Genomic DNA, 26,857 nt, shown 5'->3' with positions numbered 1-26,857 from the left:
AAAAAGAAAATAAAATAAAAAACTCAGCTTGATTCAGCGTGGGACGCCTAGGAAAGTCCATGGTGAGATGCGCTGTTTTCAGCCCTCAGATCTGGATTGAGGAAGATCCGGTGGTGGAGATGCGAGGGAGTATGGTGGACCTTTGTTGGCTGCACGCGTAGGATCTGCAGGTGAATTGAAATAATACAAATATGCAAAAAATATTGAGTGACAACTGGGATCGAACCCAGGTTGTCTTGGTCACCACCAATACGCCTTGCCACTTGCGCCAGGTTTTATTCTTGTTCAGCTAATCAACGATTAATAATATATAAAACAATTAATGCAAAAGATTTAAAAACTGAAACGCGCGCTGGGTGACCTTCTTCAACCTTCGGATTTTCTGCACCAGGCTTTTATCTACAGACGAACACTGTAGCGACATATCCTGCAACTCATAAAACTCACGATATACAACATAAATCAGATGTGAAACCATGGATCGACTGTAATCCTCCCTCTAAATTCAATGACAACAATCTCCACACCTGATTTCGCCTATTTAACAAAACCCTGAATCAAGGTTTGAAAACCTAACAATGGCGAAATCCTTATAACAGCATATAAACTAGATTAATTCTCCAGAATCGGTCAGAGCATCAAGGTAAACACGAATATGCAACAAGAATTAAGTTATGATGCATGATTTGTCAAAATCGAAGAAAGTTTAGGGAAGGTCAAACCGTGAGTTCTGGCGGCGAGTTCTTGGTTTGTTGATCGAGTATGGCGATTGGAATAGCTTCACTGATGTCCAGGGAAGGTGCTGGGATGATCAGAATGCTTTGAATAGCCTTGCAACGCAAAATTGGAGTTTGGAATTTTTGCCAATTTTGAACTCGGACTAGGGCTCTTCAAGGCTGCAAAACCTAAACCTGGTACTCAGGATGTGTTTGGTATTTATAGGAGATGGATTAGGGCAACAAAACTGAACCAAATCCCTTGTGAATCTTTGATTTGTAATTGAAAAAAATTGATTGAGAATTAGTTATGAAACTTGCTAATTTTGGCTAAAATTGATTCAATCTCCTCTCCATCACTTATGCATGAATTTGATTTGAATTTGGAGAATATATGATGATTAATGATGGTTGAAATTATATCTTTTGTAAAATATTTGATTTTTCTAATTTATATGATTTTTAATTCTTTTTTAATTAGAATAAAAATCAAAATAAATCACATAAATCATATATTTTCGTGGGAAGAGAGATCTTAGGCTTTGGATAACTTGTGAATAAGGATTGATTCAAACTCTCTTGGACCCATTTGCAAAATAATTCAAGTTTCTTCACATTTTCCTTCCAAAATAGGCCAACTTTGACAAGGTGTATCTCCCTCAATATTTGAGGTATGGAAGTGTTCTAGGACTTTTTAGAAACCTCAAGGAGTCCTCTAATCAGTGTCCTTGGTCTCACATCAAAATTCTTCTCCATTCTCATTTTATGCCCTTTTGAAAAAAGTGTCTTTTTGTTGACTTTTGAAAGGACCTTTAAAGTGAGCTTTAGTGGGAATTTTTCTGATGAAGTATGAATATTTGGTGAATTTTCAAAGTTTGGTTGACTTTTTCAGTTCATGCCCAAAATAGTAACTTTTGACTTTTGACTTTTCTGATCTTTCCTTGCATCATCATGATCAACCCTTGATCAAATGATGATTTTAGGGTTATGAGGATGTTTCTGACCAAATATCTTAAATTTTGACTGTGCATTGACTTGAAATGACCATTTTGCCCCTGAGAATCGACTATTGACCTAATCAAGGTTTGAGGGACTCAACTTGCTCTGATTGGCTTGAAACCTTACATGGAGATTCTTTGGGATGTTTGTGACCCTATGGAACCACCTTAAGCCATTGATTCAGTGATTTTCCCTTGAATGAACCAAACCCTGGTTCAGAGCCTTGTATAGGAGAGTGTATCTTGGAGCTTTGTGTATGGATTTGAAACTTGAATAGGAGAAATAATGTGGGCAAATTTTGGGGTATGACACATGGGATGTGCGATATGAACCATTTTGCAATTCTGAGATTTGATAAACCAAGAGCATCTAATAAACGTAGCCAATCTAAAAAGTCTTCAAACCTTCGATGTCACCTTCGGTTTAAAACATTCACCGACGAGATGTTGAATGGATTTGTGAAGAGATGACAGCTAGAGTATGATGAAGAAACTGCTAGGGTTTGAAGGGTGAACAAACTGCTAGGGTTTGAAGGGTAAAGCGAGAGCATAGAAAGAGATAGAGAGAGAGAATATGTCGAAAAGTGATAGTAGATAAATAAAATAGTTAAGACCATCCACATCTACTATCTATCCTTTATTAGAAGATTGACCAAACTTCTATTATTGCCCTTTCCTAAAAAACAAGTTGCACTACAAATTGGACAAAATGGTAACTAAGGAAATCACCTTACCAGTTTTCTATTTTCCAATCAATATTGGACACTTGGCACTATCAAAGCTGCTACCATCTATTCTCATTTTTCTCTATTCTCTCTCTTACTTCATTATATTCCCACCATTCCCCTATTCTCTCTTACTTTATTTTAAAATATAATAATTCAATATTTCTTATCATATTTTTTATTTATTATCATAAAAAATATATTTTATCAAATTGAATAATACTACATAGTCATTCAAACAACTAACTTTTTATCTTACGAGTCACTATCAAATTATTACCTTTATTTGAAAATAAAAATAACTGGTGCCAATGGCTTGTGTTGTATTTATTCAAATTTCAAATGTTAATATTTCTATTTATTTTTTGTTGATAATATCCAATTAAAGTTTGTTTAACAACGATTTGCATCATTGATTTTCACACAGGTTGTGAGAGATGCGCTTATCAAGTTGTTGGACTATTTTTTTGGTAACAAGGAGGGCCTAGGCCCGAAAGGAAAAAACACTAAACAACAATAATCCTAGAAGAGAAAAGCTTCTCTTGATCTTTCACTATAAGCGGAATAAGCCAACTAGGAGCTACTCCATACTGAATGATTCCTCCAGCTAGATTCTTGCCTTTTTGAGCAAGAGCATTCGCACAGGCATTAATATCCCGATAGTTATGATGTTACTCCACCTTCTCAAAGCTATTCATAAGGTCTCTGATTTGAACTACCAAATTCCCTCCATTCATGATTCTAGTATTTCCTTTATAGATGCACTCTACCGCTTTAGCAGAATCTATCTCGATTTAAACTTGCCTAAAACCAAGTTCAGCAACAAGTTTGATTCCAAGATAGACACCCCAGAACTCACTCATAAGAACACTGCAAATTCCAAGACCTTTCGAAAAACCTCCAAGCCAAGAGCCTTTATTATCCCGCACAATGCCACCACATCCAGACATACCGTTCAAGCTATGAGCGCCATCGGTATTAAGCTTCACAAACGCATTCATAGGAGCACACCAAGTAATGCTCCTAACTACTTTCCTCCTATCCATAATATTCGAATTCAAAAGCGTAGCTTCCTTGTAATGACACATTCTGTTCATGATACCTTCTTTGACATTATCTGGCCTGTGATACTCGCTATCGTGTACTTCTTTATTGCGCCAATTCCAGAGAGTATGACAACTAATTGCCCATAAATTACACCAATCATCATCTTTATGCATGTAGCCACAAAGATTCAAATACATTTGGCATAAATTAGGTTTGAATAATACATTATTAAAGATATGAATAACAAGAAGGTGACTTCAATTACGGGAGGATCACTTACACTTCAAATTGTAGAATTCATTAATGATATATATAATATTACCACCACTGAGTCATGCCAATTGTTTAGTTATTTTTGCTCACGAAATTTATATTATATATATATATATATATATATATATATATATATATATATATTTCAATCAGTACAACAACATAAATATTGCACAACTTTTTCATCATTATCTTCATCTCAAGAACAACCTCAAAATCGCCCCAGATCTGACACAATTCATGTCATTGAATTCAGATTCATATTTTTTTTGGCTCACCATTTCGGATTCATGTTCTAAACAATGACTTTATTTTTCATCTTTAAATTCTGTGAAGTCAAGACTCTCCATCTATTTTGTTTTGATGAAGACAAAGTAATAATCAAATGATCATGGCAAAAGTATGGAAAAGCCTCAAGTGCATTTAATCAAATCAAGTACTCAAGATTCATCATGTGTAAAAGCTAGCATCAAAGAATGCAAGAATTATATTTTGAAGACTAACATTGATCTTGATTTATTGAGGTATAAGCATGCAATTCATATTGATAAATTAGTGCTCAACATTTTCCATAATTCACTTGCATGCATAAGTCATTTATGTTAAAGTTCTCAAATTATCATGCATAAATATATTTGACTCAAATGCATAAAATGCTTATTTTTTATCATGTATTGTAAAATTTATTTCTCATGTTTGAACCATTTTAAATCACTTTCAAATATAATATTTTTCATGTTTGAACCATGTTAAATCACTTTCAAATACAATCTATTTACTTGGATAAATCAATAAATATTGCATATGGTTGGTTCAAATATTTAGACAATTCTTTTAAATATTTTATACATTTTCATCTTTAAAATTCTTAAATTATCATGCATAAAAAAGTGTGATTCAAATGCATAAAAAAAATTCTTTTTCTTTTTTTTTAAAATGCTGTCAGCACTTGTTAAGTCGGGTCTGTTTAACTGACTTAACAAAACCTGATGCTGTTTGAAATTTAAATAATTATTTGAAATTCAAAATTGCTGCGAACTTTTTAAGTCAGGTATCCGTTGAACCGACTTAAAAAGTCCTGTACGAATTTGAAAAAAAACAGCAACTTTTTAACACCTTTTCATGCACTCTTCATGAAACCTTTTCATTTTAAATTGACATTTTTTCATGATATTTTTTCATGACTTCACCATGGTTCATAAAGGTGTTATGCTCTTATAAATACATTAAATTTCAAATTACAAATCACTTCTTTCATCTACAATTAAAACAAATTAAATTCATTTCATATTTCAAAATTACAAGTGTTTTCATATCAATTTTTAGTGAAACTTTCTACACTTAATTTTCATTAAAAATTATCATAAGTTTCATATCATTCATTGAACACTTGTATACCATTGAGAAAATTGTCTTGCTTGAAAGAGAAGATCAATCCTAGTGATTGATATATGTTTGTCATACCCCAAAATTTGCCCACCATTTTCCAGAATATCTTGGCCCAAGCAATTTCCTCAGACATCTATGATCATCAGATCCTCCAGGCTACACAAGAATTGGGCATGCCCACACTTTTCCTAAGCAATAGGTCCTCAATTAGGGTTTGGCTTCTTCTCAAAGAAATGAGATTTCTGACACCTCAAGTGGACCTCATGGATTCTTATATGTTTCAAAGAATCCCCATATTAATTTGTAAGCCCTGATTCATAAGATTGCCCAATCAATTGCTCAGAAAGTCAACAGTCGACTATGCTAGGTTAAAAGTCAACTATGGTCAACCTATAGTCAAGACTCCTAATTTTCGGTCAACATCAATATTTTAAAGTTACATTCATCATTTGATCAAGGGTTTTTCATGATTCGTCGGGAAAAGCTCCAAAATCATCAAAAGACAAAGTTTCTAAATTAGGGTTTTGAACTAAAAGTCAACTGAACTTTGACTGATCATATCTCTCTCTCATACTTTATCATAAATTCCACAAACAAAGATCATTCTTAAGGAAATTTAATTCTCCACAACTTTGATGTTGGGTCCAAAGTCAAGAAATGCACCATTTGAGAGATATGAGCCAAAATATTACAGGTCCTTCTAGAAGCTCGCAAAAAGCTATTTTTTGTCAGGAGCCATATCTTCAAGATAAAATTCTCAAATGCAAAAAAGGTTCCAAAGTGGATTGTAGAGGACATCTTGGGCTTTCCAAAAAGTCCTAGATCATCCCCATATGATAAATATCGAATGAGTTATGGGCCTAGGGTTTTGGACGTTCCACGTGATAATAAGCTTATTAAAGACCCAAAGATCATTTGATAATTATTTTATGTGTAACATCTCTATTTACCTAAGTATGATTATGAAGTACTAAGAGAGAATTATGGATTAATTATGCATTAGGAAGGAAAGTTGTTAGAATGGAAAGAGTTTAGTTAGAATTCAACTAATGGCATGATGGTAATTACCACTTAGTTGGAGGGCATAATGGACCTTGAGTAATGTTGCATGATATAAGGCCTTGTTTGGGTGCATGCTATTCAGTTTTGTTTCACAATTCAGAATTTGGAGCAAGAGAGAAAGGAGGAAGTTATGTTCATCACTTTCATTTTCGCAACTCTTGGTACAGCTCCACTAAAACGGTAATAACTCTCTACTCGTAACTCCGATTGTAACAATTCTGGTCTTGTTTGAAAGCTAACAAAATTCTCTTCAATTTGCATATATGGTTCGCGTTTATAGCTTCTTTTTTGAAGGAGAAAATCAAGCTTGAAGTTAGGACATGCATGCTGAATGTGTGTTATGGGGAGCTACTGATTTCTTGATGATGGAGATAGAAGTTTGAACAAGAGGGAGATGCAATGGCAGCAAGAACATCATGTAAACCCCCATTTGATCCAAGGTGAGTTCCATAGTTAGAACTTGGGATATGAATTGGGATTTATGCATGATTAAGGGTTTAGATAGTGATCAATACCTTGCATGTGGATTTAATCGGTTAAATATTTGTTCTTTTGATGCAATTGTATGATATGGACTGTTAATATATGATGGGATTCGTATTTGGATTGTTGGGGAACCTATGGATGAGTTAGAACTCTTTTGGAACTGGTTTTATGCAAGAAAAATGTGATTTTTGCTTCTGGTTTAGTAAGCAATCGATTGCAGGGGTCAAGCAATCGATTGCACTGTGAAAAATTGGCATTCTACGCTTCTGGTTCAGTGAGCAATCAATTGCACACCAGTGCAAATCGATTGCACCTGACAGAAAATCATCCTTTTACTATTTTGACCATAACTGGAGTTCCGTAACTTGGAATTAGGCGCTTTCGGAGGCATTGGAAAGCTAACGGAAAGGGCTACGATATGTCTAAGCTTCCACAACCTTAGAATACTATTAAGTACTAATTAAACCCATGTGAATATTCTTGTACCTTGGTTACTAAAAGGTAATGCTCGAATAATTGATTCGTTAATCATTCTAAGGGCCTTGTTGCCCAAGTGTTCCTTCAACTGGAATATAGGGATCATGGAATGAGTGGTAATGGAAATCAAAGTTATCCACATACACCAAGATATTGAGGTATTATAGCTTGTGAAGCTAAGCATGTGAACCAAGAGGCAAGGAGGTCTTACAATTTGTGTAACTTGTGTACGTCGATTAACAAAATATGGATATGGTAAGCTGGACCTTAGGATACCTAAACCAAGAGATATGAACATATTCTAGCCTGATATTCCCTCTTTCCTATCAAGCGACTTCTTCTGAAATTCTACAATCTAATGGTGTAGTAAGTATAAGACGAGGGGTTAGAGGACAGACAACAGGACAGTAACTGCGAGTAGGCACGTTACATATATGTTGGCCACTTCTTGTGAAGAAATTCCAAGGATGCCCCTGTGCCACATATATTGCAGGCATTCTCGGGCTTTGGTCTCGGGAATGGGTCGGCTCCTTAGTTCAGGAGTTATTCTTCGGTGATGAACTCCCGGGGATGTGTACCTCACCTTCTCCTTTCGTTGTTTTCTTATGGGTGAATTTCTATGTGAGATTTGGACCCAGGAAATTGGACGAGTTGAATTGTTGTAGCGATTCAATGTCGATTCCATGGTTCTCTATAGTCATATGAGTTACTTACCATGTAGATTGAAAAGGAATGATTTAGGGTCTTGTTTCTAGAGCAGATAGGCAGGTAAACCTGGAAGACCAGACCTTGAGGGTAGCTCCCGACATAAGGTTGGCAGGTAAACCCGGAAGACCTATTCTGGAGGAAACATGTACCTAATATCCGAACATGTGATGTGTTCTCAGAGAATCCATTTGGGTGGTCAGTGGACACTCAATCGTGGTGCTACGAGTTGATAGGCTTTCCTGTGCTGGATAGTAATGAAACCTTAGGATCTGAGATTGATCTGTAGCTTATGTATATACCTTGTAAAGACGAGAGGACCCATAAGATAGGGGAACTCACTGAGATTTAGTAATCTCACCCCATTCATCTTATTATTTTTTCAGGTACCGTGCAAGATTGAGTTTTGCTAGATGCTTGGATCAAGGGCTTTTGATCGGATGCCGTGAAGACTGTGCCTGATCTTTTCTTCCGCTGTGTATTATTATCATTGTGTAGATATATTCACTGTATCCATCTTCAAGATGATTTTGAAATGTATACATCTTATGTTATTATTCCTGACTTTTGTATATACTCAGTACCAGTTATTAGTATTCTGCTGATATGATTCTAGACACATATTGGTAGGGTATTACATTATGATTTTATTACATTTATTTTTGGATTTATTCATTTAAATTCAATTCAATTTAAATCAAATAAAATAAAAAATAAATCAAATCAAATTATACAAAGTCTTCCATTCATTGAATCAAGACCAATTCACATCTCAAGGCCAATAAATCGTGAAAAAAAAGCACAAAATAGGATTGAACCCAAAAAGGAAGGATTTTATGCAAAGAATCAAATGAAATATTTTCCAATCAAATCTTTTGCTCTCTCTCCAATATTTCTTGACCAAGCTCACCTCATATATACACACAATGATGCAACCTCACTCAACCACGAAACCCTAGCCCTTGAAGTGCCTCTCAACTCTCCAAAAACTCCTAAAAAATCAAATTTTTGTTTTCATACTTGGCAGCCATCATCAAGCCATACAAACTGTCCTAATCCATTCACAAGGTATCAAAGGGGAAGCAAGAGCCGAAGAACAGGTCCCTTTTCACATAAATACGCATGTCTCATGATTCATATTTTGACTATTTTTTTGATTTTTCATTTTACATATATATATGGATGATTCAACACTATTTAACGATTGCTCTGAGTTTGTGAGGTGTTTTAAAGAAGGATTGGACCATCGTTCATAAGCTTAGAAGCTTATATCAATCGATGCCATTGTTAGGGCATGCCTAGCTGTTACGTGTGTACACATGATTCCCGACCTCCTCAAGCAAAAGTAATTGCACCATTGAATTCAGAAGCCTTTAATTAGTGTGTCTAGGTAGATTTTGCTTGTGTTCCTTTCACTTTTTACAGGTTTTGAAATCTCAAGAATGACAATAGAAGAATCGTGGGAAATCCGCAGGAAAAGGCGTGGGTAAATTCGCAGGAGATTCCGCATGTATCGAGGAAGGAGATGATGAACAGGACCTACGACTTGTTGACCGTGCGTGGTGATCGCTCGTTGGCCAGTAAAAACACCAACTGTCTCTCTCCAGATGCGATTGGTCCAGCGAAGTTATAGCGGGCCCTTGTTTGACGATTACCATTTAATATGTGTTTTTCCTTTTTGTTTATTCCAAGCGAATTCTTAAACAAATCAAGCGCGTGGCACAACTGGCTGGAAGCATTGATTAAGGATCCTATAAACCAGGGTTCGATCCCTGGTTTTGATATTTTGGTTTGTTTTTTTTTTCTTTTCACTTTCTTCACATAACATACTAATTTTTAACTTATAAATATTTAAATTAAACAAATAAAATTTATTAGATTAAATCATAGGTTAATCAAACTTTTTTTAACATTTCTCAATTAATTAGGCATTAGGTTTTTAATAATTTTTTACAATTAATTAAATTAGGATTGATTAAATAATTTACTTTAAAAAATTAGGACTAGCCTGTTTTAGTTAATTAATTAATTAAGAGTTTAAGCTAAATAATTAATGGATTCACTTAGAATTAGTTTAAATTAATTTAGTCTAGTTTTTTTAACCATTAATTTTCTACTAACCCTGATTTTTTTCTTTATCTGATTTTACCCTCTTCTCAAATTCTCGTTCTATTATCGCTATGTGTTTTATTTACTACTTTATTTTATTTTTTAGAAACAATGTATAGGTCGTACGTTTTTTTTGTAATAGCGTAGTTTTTAATTTCTGCACCTTTTAAATTTCCGCACTCCCGATTTTATTGTAACCCCCTCCCCGAAGCCCTGTAATAGTTAGGATTCTATATTCATGTTTTTACTTTCCTGCAATATTTATCTGCGTGTGTTAGTAAACTAGGGCGTTAAAAGAAATCAACCTCGATCTAGATCACTAACTAAAAAGATAAAATATTTCGAAACAACACACGTGATTGCTACACATACTCACTCCTAGGGTACGCTTCTCTCGGTTGCCTTCGATTATATGGCCGTGTCCCTCGAATATAGAGGTACCCATTAGCAAAAGTCCCGACGATTAAAAATCATCACAAAGATCATAAGTCCCTCGATGACCCTCGATGTTGCCTACGAATATATGATCTAGTCCCTCGAATGGTTGCCTACGAAACGATGATTGTCCCTTCGAATTTGCTAAAGGTACCTCTATCCTGTTGCCTTCAAACGACCTACGATAACCCTTCGATTGTCCCGCCACATCCAATCAACGGGACTTCCTATCCTGAATGGTAAGGATAGCCCTATCTCTCTTAGGAGAGTAAAAAGCATAGAAAAAGACCAAACTTAGGGTAGTGCTTCTAATTTGCTTGCTCAATTAAGAAAAAGCTTTTCGCACCTCTTTTTTCAAAGACTAAGGCTACGCTTTTAAGCTAAAGTCCTTAAACTCTCTTTTTTTAAACAAACAAACATGAGCTAAGCAAATTAAGAGCCCGTAGATAACTACGGATGAAAAGGATGTTAACACCTTCCCTTTTCATAATCTACCCCCGAGCCCGTTTTTTCTTAAAAGGTATTTTTCTGTTCTTTTTGCCCTTCCAAGATATTGAATAAAATAAAAGTCGGTAGCGACTCTTGCTTTGCTTGCAAAAATGAAGTCAGTTCTCCCACCGAGTTACAATGTTCATCAACATTTCTACTCAAATATATTTTGTTATTATTGACTTGCTATCCATGATTGATGGAAGCAAGGGTTGTTGATTAGTGAGAGGATTGTTCTCATAATCAAGTTAGTAAATCCAAGAGGATTATTCTTGGTGGTTGAAATCTTGTTGTCCAGGATTGTTGGAAACAAGTGAGTCATTAAGGGAGGATTGTTCTCTTATTGTACTTAGTGAAAATCCAAGAGGGTTGTTCTTGGTGTTTGGTTTGTCTTGTGTAAGTCACAAACTATAGTAAAATCTCTTTCATTGAAGGTTGTAGACGTGGGTTTGATTAAGAAGAATTTAGAGAAATTGCAATCATTATATAATACTCCCTCCGGTCTTAAATATAAGCAACAAAAAAAATCTATGGTCTTGAATATCAGCAAAAAAAATCTATATTTATTACATTCAATGTCACTATTCCAAATATACCCCTACAATTTTTTACATTTTAAATGTTTGCAACAATTTTCCAAGCAAAAAATAAGAGTAGAATTAGAAAGAGTGCAAGAATTAAATGCATTGAGACATCCTCCTTAAATGGTAGTTTTTTTTTTTTTTTTTTTACAAATATGCTTATAATTAAGATCGGAGGGAGTATATAAATTTCGCGAGAAAACATAATAAAACAATTACCATGGTGCAATGGTAACATTGTGAGCTAGTTTGTGAAAGAATTTGAGTTCAATTCTCATTGCTTGCAAATTTTGACTATTTATCTTTTAAAACTCCCAGCTTAAATAATGAGAAATAAATAAAAGTCACGTGGCATTAAAAAAAGAATAATTAATAAAAAAGACAATTAGACAATCCATGTCATTACAAAAATTAAAGTGAGAAATAAATAAAAGTCGACAATTAGACAGTCCATGTTATTATAAAAATTTTAAAAATGGTTTACATGTCATTTTTTTTTATGATTGAATATCTTGAAGGGGCAAAATAGAGGAATCGTCATATGTTAGAGGGCGAATCCAAACTTTTATTTTTACAGAGAAATTTTTCAAAACTCGACCATATGGCAGGGAACAAAATAACTATTAATCATAATTTTTATTATTCATATGTAAATATGTCTTATAAGAATAAACTAATTATGAATTTTGATATGTTTTGAATGTATTATTTATCATTATATAACTATTTTATTGATTAATTTTTTATTAAGAGTTAATATATTTAGAGCGGTTACTAATTCGCAATTTGTTTTGATAAAAAAAATTCGCAATTTGTTCTAAGGCCGTCGCTAAGTAAAGCTATAATAAAAATGTACATGACATTTAAAGGCGCTTACAACCGTCGTAAATAACCTAACGACGGTTTGCCTGATGGTTTTTGAAACCGTCACCAATAATACTCGCAACATCAAGTTTAATGACAGTAGACAAACTGTCGCGATGGCAGTTTTGCAAAAGTTTTAACCGCCGTCATTTGCTCTCAAAACTGCCTCAAACAAGCTTTTTTCTTGTATTTAAGTATATCTTTCCATAAGATTAATGTTTATGTACAACTAGTAATATACCCGTGCGTCCGCACAGTAAATATTATTTAGTAGTGTAAAATTATACTGCAATTTAAGAATTAGGTTTATGTATGTTTTGCTGCTTAGAATTTAATTGGTTGTGTCCCATGACACTTCATAAAATATTTCATTCACATTCTCAACATTAAAGACATGTGCAAATGAGTGATAACTCAACACCTATTAAATAATAAATTATCTTTAGAGTAAGAATGAATCGGTTTTTCAATAATATTACAATGAAAAAATTGCAATACATATTAATATTTAAAATATTTCATCATTGAAAGGATCAATTTATATATTTTTTTGTTTAGATCTAACTAATTGTGTCTAGTGTCACTTTATCAAGTGCAAATTAACATTTATACATATTTTGTTGGTTGGATCTAACTTGTTGTGTCCAATAACATTAAAAACAAGTGCAAAGTTATAATGGGTAAAATGTAATATGATTTTGAGATAGATATTGTAAAAATCATACCAAAGCTAAATAATGATCTTATGTAGCAATGAATATATATATATATATATATATATATATATATATATATATATATATATATATATATATATATATATATATATATATATATATAAAATTGTCATTCATTTGTGTATTTATATATAATTGTTAATAAAAAATAAAATAGGTATCGTGTTGATAGTGCCACGTAATAAAAATAGAAAAATTGATATTTAAAAGTAAGAATTTTGTGTCTCAAATAAAGACAATTGTTAATTAAAATAAAATAGATGTTTTGCTGATAATGCTCCGTGAGAAAAATAAAAATTTTAACATTTGAAAAAAGAATTTTGTGTCTCAAATAAATTGTTAGCTAAAATGAAAAATGTATTTTGTTGATAGTGACGCGTCAATAAAGTAGAAATTTTTTTTTTTTTTAATAATTACTAACAATTTTTTAATAATCATAAAATAATTTTTATGTGTTCCTTTTGGTTCCATTAAAAAAGATTCAATTCATTAATTTATTTATGTTTAGCAAAATAAAAAAGGAAAAAGAAAATTGAGGGGGAGAAATTAAAATAAAAGTGAAAATATTGGAGAGAGAACATGTAAAGAAAAAGTGAGACAAAAGAAAATCCAATGATGACATCTTTCATTAATGATTAGATACTAAACATGTCTTCAATAATTTCCACTTTAATTTTTACTCTTATATCATAAATTATATTTTAAAAATAATATTATTATTCCGTCGTAAGAAAAATAATACTATTAATCTTAATATTAGTATTTTATAATATAAGCATTTATATAATATTATAATGTGTCTCACCTTAATAAGATTCACTTTAAGATCCATTAACATAGTCTGATATCAGAGCTAGATTGGTGGTAAAGTAGTTAATTACATTATTTAATCAATTTTTCTTAAATTTAATATACTACTTATTTTAATGTTTATTTTTAACGATAATCCTGAATTTTGGTAGTGTGTCATTCATGTCGTAAATCTCAAAAAATAAGATAGTAAAATTGTTGGTTCATTACATTGTAGTTGTCGTTAAGAAAACAAATAATGAGGGGAGAAATAGATAAAGAGTAATAAAGAAAAATTAGAAATAATCAATATGAAAAGTTTAATGATATACCTTTATTGAACCCGATAAATCAAGTGTGATTAAAAGGCTCAATTGCTTTAAAAATTAGACCCAAACATCCATGTAATCTAGATAATTAAATGTTTGTTGGTATAAGACCTCGAAAAGTATTTTGCTTTTTTTTTTTGAGGTAGTATTAAATCAACCAAAGATAATATCTAGTTCTTAGGGAAATAGGCCAAGCATTGTTCGTTCCTATCCAGAATTCGATATTTTCCAAACCTTCGTTTTTAAGAAGAAACTCGTTTACCACTCGATTTTAGGTGCTTAGTTAAATTTCTCTCTTTACTTTATTGTATTGTGAATCTAGCAATAACTCCTTTAATTATGAGTATTGAGTAACAATCAGACAATTATTTCCTCATATTTCTATAGTGTTAAATAAATTTGAGATTAACTGCCATTACTTTTCTTAGCAAAATTATAGTAGCAAATTTAATATTTTTTATAGTGTTTATTTATGAATGAACCTCTGTCAAAAACTAAAACAAGCTTTAATGTTTCAAGAATAAGATGAGAATGGAAATGATATAATAGTTTAGACTTAGAAGTACAATATGGTGACTAGAAGATCTAAATTAATTAAACCATGTTTTGCTTAACAAAAGAAATTATCTTAAAACTTGGGGAATTGTACTTTAGCACCACAGCTACCCATTGGAACACCAGGGCACTCAATGAACTTTGAGCCAGAAGTATCCACACACATGTAAACTTTCAAAAGCTGACTGTTATGTGATGAATCTCTATTACATTCTATTCCTGGTAGAAACCCTGTAGCTTGTTGTATAGCATCTAAAAAGCTGTATTGGTTGTAAAATTTATCATCCGGTTCAATCCCTGAAATTCATTGCCAATAAATTATTAGAAAATTTTCAAATATATACTCATCAAATGCTTCAAAATCATGTTTTGTTACCTGCATTCTTGAGGATCTGAAGGAGGTTAAGTTTTTTCTTGAGTTTGAGAGCTGTTTCAAAGTAGTTATGTTGAATAAGCTTAGATTCTGAACAAGTACCATGTTGCATCCATTCATGTGACCATAATCTAAGACCATTGATACTTGGACAGCTCAGAGATGGCCAATCCTTTTCCAAGTTCTTAACTAGATCCGAGATCTATACAAGTTAAATATAACTTTACTATAGATAAGTTTTTCAGTAGAGAAATGCACTAATAAAATCATAAACATCAATTAAATACCTTAGATTTATCAAGGACACTATGAGGATCACAGTTTGAGGGAAACGATGGATCATTGTAGTTAGGCCTAAGTCCATAAATGGTGAAATCTGCAATAGGTTTTCCGGTTTTCGGATAACAGCAGCTATGCTTTGTGTCACAGTATGATCCTGGCCACTGCATCATAATTAACAAAGAAAAATGCAATACTCAATAATCAGATTGATAAACTGTAAAATAAAAAACAATAAGAAAATGAAACATTCATGATTATTTGATATATACCTGCTGAATAAAATAGAAGAAAGCAAAATCTTGAGCAGAAAGACATTGAAGTAACAGATATTGAAGTATCAAAAGCTTGGACAAAAAAGAAATGCTGCTGAGTTTCATTTTCTATAAGGATTTTTTGGAACTTCACAAGCAAATGCTACTACTAATGAATGATGTTGTTGATAACTCAAAAGTGGTGTTACATAATTATAGTGCAATCATGTGAACTTGATTAACCACAATAAATTTCTCTTACATGTGTCTCGGTTTTCCACCATTCCATAAACTCGGTCTATAGCATTAAATGCTGTATGTGCTTATAGCTTATCGAACATTACTTTATCACCAACTTGCTTTTCTAACATCACATTTTTCAGCTGATTTTATTAAAATCTGAAATTTGAAAAGCAAGTATAATAAATTCTAGCAGACCCTTCCCTCACCCTCATTTTTTCATTGACTTATCCTCTCTCCTTGTTTCTTCCTTCCTTAGGTTTGTTATTACAAAAGAATGATACATGTACACCTCATTTTTGCAAACCCTATTTATATGATTAGTTCAGGGTCGTTTTGAACAATTTAAAAGTTCTATTCTAATTTTAAAAATGGGCACCTAAGCAAACAAAAAAAAAACACAAAACCTTAATCTGCAATAAAACTAATATGTAATAAGTCCCCTTCATTTGTAGCATGACTATCTTGTGCCATGCCCTTAAGTACTGTTGTATAGGAATTCTCTTATAGTACTAATAGTTGATATTTTTGATCTTTTGAAAATGTATGTCAAGTTACCGATTGTTAGTTAGTTTAGTGATAATTAACACTAGTTAGTTTAGAAACATGCTTGATACACCGCTCTGTTGGTTAAGGAAATGGTTCACCAACCAAGGTGTCTTGTGTTCAATTCCCAAGGAATTATCCTAAATCATCCTAAATCATAAATTATTAAGAGTAAGACTATCGATGATTATTTAGATATGAGCTTGTACCACATCCCTAATGATGTCTTCCTTGTATTCAATTATATTCAACGACATCATACCCTTGTCAATCCTTTTGTCAAAGAATTACAACATTTTCCAAACTTTAATAACCATTCAATATTTACTATTTCAAATAGTCATGTCTATGAATATTTTATGTACTCTTAATAGCATTTATTAACTATCATCAAACCATGACACTTTTTTCATAGTAGTACATGTATCATATGCAAAACATGTTCTATATTCTTGATAGTTTTGACAAACTATCACCATGACACATTTGTCATTTATTTTGTCATATACACGGACTGTAAAACATTCTTCATTTGCTAACCTTTTTAATTTGAAGTTTTACTTCCACTTAAATATATCCAAAATATATTTAATATATTAAATATCTATAGTAATCAACAACCATGATCATACAAATTTGTCATGACTTAACTTTTCTTTCTTGAAATGAGTTCAAACATGTAATTCATAAACTCCATTAAAATATAACACCATATAATTTATTTCTATTCTTTTAAAATAAGTCATTTTCTTGCATAATAAAATATACAATTGAAACATGTCATAAATATTTTTAACATTTCATTTACATCATTTTACGTTACCAATACATGCATTGTATATTCATGTTCATGATTTTATTCTTCACCAAAGTATTTCATCTAAAAATAGTGCATTATTAATTAGAATAAATTACTTGCACTAAATAATAATCATTAACATGCATTTTACATTCAAGTATACACCATAAACTAAATAAATTATTAAGTATTCAAATTCACGTCCTTGAATATTTTATAAATCATGAATACATAAATAATTATTATTTTTAACATATTTCAAAAAGATTTAGAACATCATATATCATATATTTATTTAAAATAATTATGTACCTTTCACCCGCTTAGGAATAATAAACATGTATGTTTATCTCTCCATCAAAGTTCCAACCACAAAGTAATCATAAAAATCATAAATCTAAATTCTATTATTTTAAAAATTATATAACTTAATTGTGTACCTTTCACCATTATCGAAAGCTATTATCATCTTTTTTGAAATTGCACCATTTAATAACAATCACATATAAAGTATAAATCAAATTGAAAGTCGAACCTAAAGATTGTTAGATCTTTTGTTGGGGGTCATGTGCAGAACATGGACGAGAAGAAGATGAAAACAGTCCGATGAAATTTGCATAAAATAATTTCCAAAACGTGTGGTTACACTAAGCTTTAGGCTCGATTTTTACCGAATAAAGTTTTCTAATTTATTCTCGTGCACTAGAAAAATAAAGAAATGACTTAGATATAAATTTTGGCTCTAGAAATATATTTATTTCATATATTTTTTATGCCTACCAAGTATCTCTATTTATAGAAAAACTTGTACCAATTGGTGAGGAGAAACAATATTTTAAAATGGCCATTCAAGAACATACATATACTTACACGGTAAAAAAACCACATGAAGTGGTGCGCTGCTCTGTTGGTTAAGGCAATGGTTTACCAACCAAGGTGTCTTGTGTTCAATTCCCAGTGGGAGGGGAATGCGCGACAACTTTTTAATGGCATGATTTTAACGTCACTAATTAGTGACGTGACAATCTCGATGCAAATTAAAAGCTTTTTTGTTGCAGGAGGGGAATGCGTGACAACTTTTTAATGGCATGATTTTAACGTCACTAATTAGTGACGTGACAATCTCGATGCAAATTAAAAGCTTTTTTGTTGTAGGAGACAGGGCACCGAAAACGCAGCAATTTATACCATGTCACAAAGTTACAACGTGACTCCCATGTCACTAAATAACTGATTTTCTTTTTTAATTTCTGTTTGACATTAGCAAGTTGTGACGTGATCTACATGTCACCAATTTGTGACATGTATTTCACGTCACTAAAATTAAAAAAAAAATTAAAAAATGATATAATATTAATAAAAATGTTTTTTTATTAATAATTTTGATTCAAATCTAATAATATTAATAAAAATATTTATTTAAATATTAAATAAAAATTATAATATAATATTTAATAAAAAACCATGAATTAAAATGAAATTTAATATCTTAGACAATTTTAAATTTTAAATTAAAATTAAAAAAATCTTTATGGGTCTTCTAGATCAGGAAAATCATCAATGTTAATACCATCATTATTCTCTTCACCCGTCGGTGCACAACCAACTCCACTAACTCCTACGTTTCCAACAAACTTTTGATTGTCGCTTCTTTGGAATTGCATAAATAACCGCATTTGCTCCTCCATCTCTGCTTGCCTCTTCGCCATTGCTTCTATTTGCCGTTGTTGCTCTTCCATTTGGGCTTTTAGCGCCGCTACACGTTACGCTGATTCGCGTCTTGCCTAAGTTAGCGCCAGTTGTCTTACTGTTTCCATCATTTGCGGTGTCAATTGTGGTGGACGTGACAATCCTTCCCCATCTCTAACTCTTTGAAATAAATTTATATCCCCACTTCTCAAGTTGCCTGCCAAATTTCTACCACAAAAAAAGCATCCTTTAGGCCCTTTTCCGCCAACGACTTCACTCCAAATATAAAAATCCACATTTGGATAAAGCGGCTCTGACTCTCTAAGAGTATATTGGGGATTATTGACCAAAAACTATACAAGCAATGTATGATAATCCTCCTACACATACAATAAAAATATTAAGGCTATGTTTGGGAGTTTGGAGGAGAAAGGAGGGGAGGGCTTTGAAAAAATATGAAGAATTAGGTGAAAAGAATAAAAGATTTTAGGTAGGAGCGTTTTGGAGGATTTGATTTTATTCATAACACCAAAAACCCCATAAAATGGGGGAACTCAAAAATTGTATTGAAGGAGGGTTTTGGAGGGCTTACATAAATTTTCCAAATATCTTTTAGGTTGTTATACTATTTTGAAAATTAAAAATTTTGTAATGATAATCACTACAAGAAAATTAGTGATTTACGACAAGAAAATTGCGACAGTACCAGCTACCGACCTTATATTTTTAAACATTATTAAATATGACGACGGTTATACACCAACCGCCCTAGAAAACAGTTCACGACTGTTTAGAAACCGTCCTAAATTATATGTCACGACGGTACATTAACCGTCGTCATCCAAACCAAATAACATAACTTCTATATGGTGAGAACTCATCAAATTGCATAAAAAAAACGAAACTCTTATAAAAAAAAAGAAACTCATTAAATTGAATATAAAAAAAAGAAACTCATTAAATTGAATAATAAAAAAAACTCATCAAAGGTCACGACGGTGACCAACCGTCGCGCCTAATTTCCTTAAAATGTAATAAATATCACGACAGTGAACATACTGTCGCCATACATTCACGACGGTGACTAACCGACGCCAACTCATATCCTTCAGATCCGCGACGGTGATTTCAGCCGTCGTGATCCATTAATTCCTATGTCGCGCTCAAAAGAGGAAGACTGTGATATTCCGCGGTTTTATGTTTTCACTTGTCTTCTTTTTTCAGCCACTCACGCCGCTCTTCCTCTTGGAGAATCACCACCGTGAAATCATTTCTCTCAGCCACTCACACCGTCACTGTGAATCACCGTCAAAGCAACAACCATCAATTCGAATACTAACAGGTTTGTCTTCTCAAACCCTAAATCCCCTTTCAAACCCTAAGTATTTTCTGCAAATAGGAATCTAAATCCTCTCTGTTTACACGTTTCAGTTCAAATCTCACTCTCTCCGCGTTTACGCAATGCACAGATAGCATCCAGAGGTACGTGCTCCAATCTTGAATTCTCAGCTCGAGTTCTTTTTTTCAAGCAGTAGATTTTGATTCAAACTTCACCGTTTTTTGCTATTGTCCGGGTTTTGTTTATAGCTATCTAGATCCGTTTGATTATTGTGATTTGTTCATTTCAATATGTTGAATCTTTCTATATCTGCATATTAGCTTGGTTTGAGAGTATGTCGGTGCTAAATCTCGCTGATAATGAAGATTCAACTGATTGAACTTAATAGCCGTTTGATTTTAACTTTTGAAAACGTTTTGATCTGTATGTTTTGTATAGTGATTTCATTATCTCACTTATTGTATCTGATTTTACTGATTGTGGATTATAGCAGATTCATTAGTAGCCTTATTTTCCTTTTTTTCTTCACACTCTCCGCTATATAAATAGGAATCTAAATCCTCTCTGTTTACACGTTTCAGTTCAAATCTCACTCTCTCCGCGTTTACGCAATGCACAGATAACATCTTGCTCTTCCTCTTGAATGCTAACATCATCCAATTAACTAGACAAATTGGTGGGTGATGATTTTAAGTTATTCAAACTATTAACTGTAGACACCTAACTTGATACTTTATGTGCATAATTTATGCTAAGCCAACTGAATACAAATTATACAGTTAGTTGAGGAGAGTCCTTGTATGTTGCAAACTTTGCTCTAAACATTTAAGCGACAGATAATGAGAAAATGAAGGGGAAAGCAACCATTCAGACGGGTTATGATAATTCTCCAAAGTATCATATCCAATCACTCTTTTTGTTCTTATTGTATATCTAAATCTTGTGGCTGAACGACTAAGCAAAAATATAATGAAAATTTAATGTCCCAATCCGAACTGTTGCTAGTAACAACATTTGAAACACATTTTGCTAAACAAGTCATTGGTCAACGGGAACAGGAGGACCAAGTCTTACACTGCTTGGTGTTACTTTTATGTTTATTTTTTTGTTTCAACGATGAATACAGATTCTGCCTTTTAATTAGTATTACATTACCTATTTTTGTTTGACTTGTTGATTCTTTATCTTAATTATCCAAAGATTAAAAAAAGACAATAAAATTTATTATCAATTGGAAGAATGAATGAAGTACAGGAAGTTTTTCTTTGATGAACATGAAGTACAAAGATTCTATTTTGATAACATTCTTGTTGCATTCTCATCATTCTATTTTGATAACATTCTTGTTTTACCGCTACTGCTCGTCTGCTTCTTATCATGATTTTCTGTTGCATGGTTACTTTTTTGCTTGATCTATTTATGTTCTGGACTGTTTTTACTGACTCTTTAGCATAATTCTGAAATAGCTCATAGTCCTTCAATGTTTTTATAACTCTTTAGCATGTTTTTACTGACTGTTTTTTGCTTGATATATTTATGTTCTGGACTGTCTTTTCCTGCTATTTTGTCTTCAATGTACCAATAATATGATGATGGTGAGAATTAGTATATGGGGTCAATTATAACCACTGAAACAGTGGAGATATATAAACTTAAGGGAGTAATTTTCATATTCTGTGCAGCAGAAAACTGCTTAAACTTTCCTGTATCTTGAATATGTAACCCATATTGTAATGACATTAATTACTTTGATTCAGCAAGTGGAGTACTTTGATTCAGCTCGCGCCGCCGTCAAAGCAACCACCACAACAATTCTTAGCAGGTTTGTCTCTTCTGTTTGTGATATACATGAAATGTTGCTTTATTTTGTTATTAGGGTGAAATATAATTGTTTTAAACCTGCTTAAATGTCGGGTGTGAAATTTATTTTGTAAACCTGCTTCTAGTTGAGTACTTAGTGTTCAAACTGTGATGTTGGACTACCATCAGTTGCAACTGCTTAAAATTGTTTTATACTGTAATTGTAGCTTATTTGATCATGGCCAAATTTGAATGATTGTGAATTATGTTAGGGGAGTTGGTTACAGTTGGTTAGAAATTCTGTTATTGAGTTGAAAGTTAGTTAGTAATATGGCAGTTGGGAATTGAGTGGTGAAGATTGAGTTTTGGTTATGACAGTTAGAAAGTTGGTTATTGTTGTTAAATGAGTTTGTTACAGGTTCTGAAACTTGAAGGTTAGTAACGGTAATAAAAGTTAGTTGGAATGTGAACCGTTAGTCAAAATGTATGCAGTTTGTTTGATTGTATGCCTGATAGTACAAATAATTAATATTTGTTCTTGTTTGTAGGAATCGAGAGATGGCCGAACATACAACAGAGGAGAAATGTATGCAGTTTCTCATACAAAGTCTGACGGATCTTTTGTCAACGAAGATGCATACAACAATAATGTAAGTACAAGTTAATTATTTTGAAATATTTGTTAGGCTTTACGAGTTTGCAATGTGAGAGATGTGAGATGAAGTGTTATGGAACTGTTAGTTGTGTAGGAAATAATTGATTAGAAATGTTAGAAGTTAATTGGGAAGGTTAAATCTGTCAAGAAAGAATACTATAATTGATTAGAAATGCTAGTTTGCAATGTTAGAAGTGTTATTGGCCTTGTCCATGACAACTGCAGCACACTATTATGCTGGCAGCTTCAACAGTGTGCCTCAATTTGTGATTTTTTCTCTTTGCATGTCTGAACTGGTATGTGGCTGAACTGATATGGTTTTTGTGAAACTGTCAGTATGCTAGTTTGCAATGTGAGAGATGTGAGATGAAGTGTTATGGAACTGTTAGTTGTGTAGGAAATAATTGATTAGAAATGTTAGAAGTTAATTGGGAAGGTTAAATCTGTCAAGAAAGAATCTCCTTTAATTATAGTTTTATTATAAAAATAAGTTCCAAATAACATTGAAAGATACTAAGAGTACATACATATACACCTAAACCAAAATCAAACCTTACTACCCATGATACCTCACCTTGATTATTCACTATTAACTATCTTTTTCTTTTCATATGAATTTTTTACTACAGAAACACCATCTTGTCAAGACTGTGTCAGGTTTTTAATGCCTGCAATAGTTGGTGTATTGGTGTAGAGTACTAGTATCTTTTTGAAACCCTTCATCACAACACCATTAACACAAAATTTTCTAGTTCTCCCTGTCTTGTTGAAGTACAAATGTGTCCATTTTGGTGATTAAGATTTCTGTTTTGTATATATTCGTTTACAAAACTTCTGAAAATGTTTAGAGTATTGTCGGAGTGTAACCAATGGTAGTGGATAAAGATGATGGTGAAATAATATGGCTACAAAGACACTCCAATTATTTAGACCTTTGAGTGAACATGAAGTTTCAAGTCCAGCTCATTTTTCTCAAATGTGATTAATTGATTGATTCTGTTTCTTCAATGTGCATGTCATATTTGACCAATTATAAGATGATCAAAAATTTATATATGGACAAAAGAAAGAAAAGCAGTAGTTAAGTGTTTTTATTGATGACGACCCGGAATAATTGTGTTGAATATCTCACATTGACTTGTGATGTTGTAAAAATATATATTGTTTATGGGGGAAGGGTAAAAATAATACCATGGGCTAGTTTTGGAGTTGACTAGTTGAGTTATACCTAAACTAAAATTCTAAGACATCAAACTACATATGAAGGATCTATATATAATATATGGCAATCTTGTTCCAGGTGATTACCATACGTAAACATGATGCACAAAAAAGATACATGTGTGCTAAGAAAGTAAAAAGTAGACAGATTATAAATGGCAGACATTGCATAAAACTGGTTTTCGAATTATATCAACAGTTCATTCATTTCAACATTTTCTTTTGTAGTCTGTGTAATAAGTTAAATGAATTACCCAAATTAGGCTTGTAAGGAGCACCTAAATTAGACTTGCATTTGCATAACACTTTTGTTGATATCCTAATAGGGATGAAAATAGATTATGATTTATACGAAAACTCTACACTATCTTTTGATCAGAAGTATTATTTTTTATAAATTGTGATCTTTATAATAATATACTAATGAAGAATGATCAATGAATATTTTATTTAAGTATTTTACATGCACGACCAATTGTAGTATATGGGTGATTATTGGTTATATGTCAATTTGCTCTTTTTCATGTGCAGGAAAAATTACAAGCTGCAATTAAGGATTCCGTGTCTGAAAATGAGGCATTTCATAAAGTATTTGGAAAAGAGCAGCATGGATATGTTCGTAGCATGGGACTTGGAGTTAGGCCATCTCAGATTAATAGATCTACGACATCGGCATCTTATGCAGAAAATGAGAAAATGAAGGAAATGCAAGAAGAAATTAATGCTTTGAAAGAAAAGAATTCATAAATTGATGAATTGATGGAGGCAATCGCGTTGTTAACGCAAAGGGACAATGCTAGGACAAAGGAAATTGAACTCTTAATGCAAATGCAAAATTCTAGTGGAAGACAGGTATATTATTTTGATGCATTTAAAGTTTAAAGTTTATGAGTATTATTTTAAAGAGTATTATTTTAATACATTTTTTTCAGGGATTGGAATCAACCGTTGAAGATAGACGTTCATCTGAGTCTAGCTACCGTATTGCAGATAATGGAGCAACAAGACGTACAAATTAGACTTTGCGATGAATTAATTAGATTATGAACTTATGTATTTTTGGCATAATGATACTTATTATTATAAGATTAGGATTTGATATGTTTTCGGTTTTTCGTACTATATGACATGATTATGGAACTCGCATTTTACATGATAATGAAACTCACATTTTTTTTGATATTATGATACTTATTTGATATTAAATGTTTTTGATTGGAATTAATTTTATTACGTTAAAATTTAATAGAAAATAAAAAAAATTAATATTATAATAGAAATAATTTAAAGAAAAAAGTAATATTAAAAAAATAATACTATATTTAAAAATATTTTAGTTGAAATAATTTAAATTAAAAAAATTATAAAAAAATAATACAATATATAAAAATTAATAATGGTTTAAACCGTTGTTAAGTGTAAAAATTAAATAATTAGTAGCGCTTTAAACCGTTACTAAATAAATTATTTCTAAAATTTATAAATCAAATTACGACGGTTTCAACCGTCAGGCTATCACATTCACGACGGTTTTAAACCGTCGCAAAGAACAATAAAAATAAAAATCCTAGGCATATTCACGACGGTTTGTAACCGTTGCCATTTGTATTTTACGTCAGTATCAAACCGTCGTGAAACAGTTTGTATGACGGTTTTTGCAACCGTCGCGAAACAGGTTGGGGACACACATTTCCGCGACGGTACTGCAACCGTCGTAGACCGTAAACTGTGGCGGTTTTTACCGTCGTAATCTGCCAAAATAACCCTCGCAATATGTCAATTTTCTTGTAGTGAATGACTATTTTATCATTCTAAACAAAATCATTTTTTCAAAAAATGTCAAATATTTTTCTATATTTTTTTAAAAATTCATTTTCGGTAGCCTTCCCCTCCCCTCCCCTCCAAACTCCCAAACATAGCCTAAGTATATAACTTAAATTAAATTAACTTAAATAATAAAATGAAAATCAGTTGCCACGTGATTTCATGCCACAACATCTCAGTTGTCACAGGAAAATAATGCCGCAACTTCTCATTTGTCAAATATAAATCACGTCACAAAGTTGCCATTAAATATAAAAAATACGAACAATGTAAATTGAATAACTTACTAAAGCTTTTCGTGTATGCTCGTCAACAAAGTCACCTGATTTTTTGTCCGAGTCTCTTTAACCAGCTCGACCATTAGTGGTTGTCTCACCAACCTCTTAGCCTAAATAATAAAATTAACTTTAATTAAAAACATATAATTAATCAAAACATAACTTCAAAAAGTGGTAATAATTATCATGCGTCGAGAATGTTCGTAAGTACTTATACTTCCAACGGAATTAAGGTGACCCCTTGTTCAGATGCCCTCATTTTTTTACATTTTCAGATTTAGCCTTAAATTCTTCTGAATCCCAATAGATAAGAAGTTCCTCAAAAACTTCGTTGTCTATCCATTCGGGACGGCTATCATCAAGTTCCCAATGCTTTCTAGCACGTCGTAGCATGTCAGAAAGTCTCTTTGATGTTCTGCTATAATAATTTGTTTAACAAGCTTCTCGCTCATTTCATCCCACGCACACTTTTGCTGATGACATTAAAATAAATAGTTAGAAAATTATAATAAATAAGATTTAAAAAATAACAATGACTCAAAAAAAATTAATTATACCTTAAACAATGTAAACCAAGCACCTTTATTTGAAACTTCTTCAAAACTCTTACAAGCTTCTTTATACATTTGCTGAATCACATAATTTATACACTTGGCAGCAGTCTGACTCGGTCTAAAACTAAACAACAATAATTGGAATTAGCATGCGTTAAATATAAATTAATATTAAAAAAAGAAATGCATACTTAATTAAAAATTTATAAATAAGATACTTACGAACTTCCAGCGGGCCAA

At 32.2% G+C, this 26,857-nt stretch overlaps 1 protein-coding gene and 1 long non-coding RNA gene across 2 annotated transcripts; one reads left to right on the top strand and one right to left on the bottom strand.

Annotated features, from left to right (window-relative positions):
• Positions 1-14,739: 14,739 nt before the first annotated feature.
• Positions 14,740-15,861, bottom strand: LOC131646448 (ribonuclease 3-like). The gene is made up of 4 exons (XM_058916477.1): positions 15,691-15,861; positions 15,427-15,582; positions 15,143-15,341; positions 14,740-15,063 (listed from the first exon to the last, which is right to left on the bottom strand). The coding sequence occupies exons 1-4, from the start codon at positions 15,796-15,798 to the stop codon at positions 14,840-14,842; spliced, it is 687 nt and encodes a 228-aa protein (XP_058772460.1). The 5' UTR covers positions 15,799-15,861; the 3' UTR covers positions 14,740-14,839.
• Positions 15,862-19,948: 4,087 nt separating this feature from the next.
• Positions 19,949-25,141, top strand: LOC131646447 (uncharacterized). The gene is made up of 6 exons (XR_009297488.1): positions 19,949-20,288; positions 20,378-20,428; positions 22,043-22,107; positions 22,634-22,735; positions 24,493-24,813; positions 24,894-25,141. It is a non-coding gene; the product is annotated as an uncharacterized LOC131646447 (long non-coding RNA).
• The last annotated feature ends 1,716 nt before the right edge of the window (positions 25,142-26,857 follow it).

The sequence above is a fragment of the Vicia villosa genome, linkage group LG2, assembly GCF_029867415.1.
Source record: "Vicia villosa cultivar HV-30 ecotype Madison, WI linkage group LG2, Vvil1.0, whole genome shotgun sequence".
In the NCBI taxonomy this organism is placed as follows: Eukaryota; Viridiplantae; Streptophyta; class Magnoliopsida; order Fabales; family Fabaceae; genus Vicia; species Vicia villosa.
The sequence above is the reverse complement of the archived record's forward strand: the minus strand, read 5'-3'. Positions and strand labels throughout refer to the sequence as shown.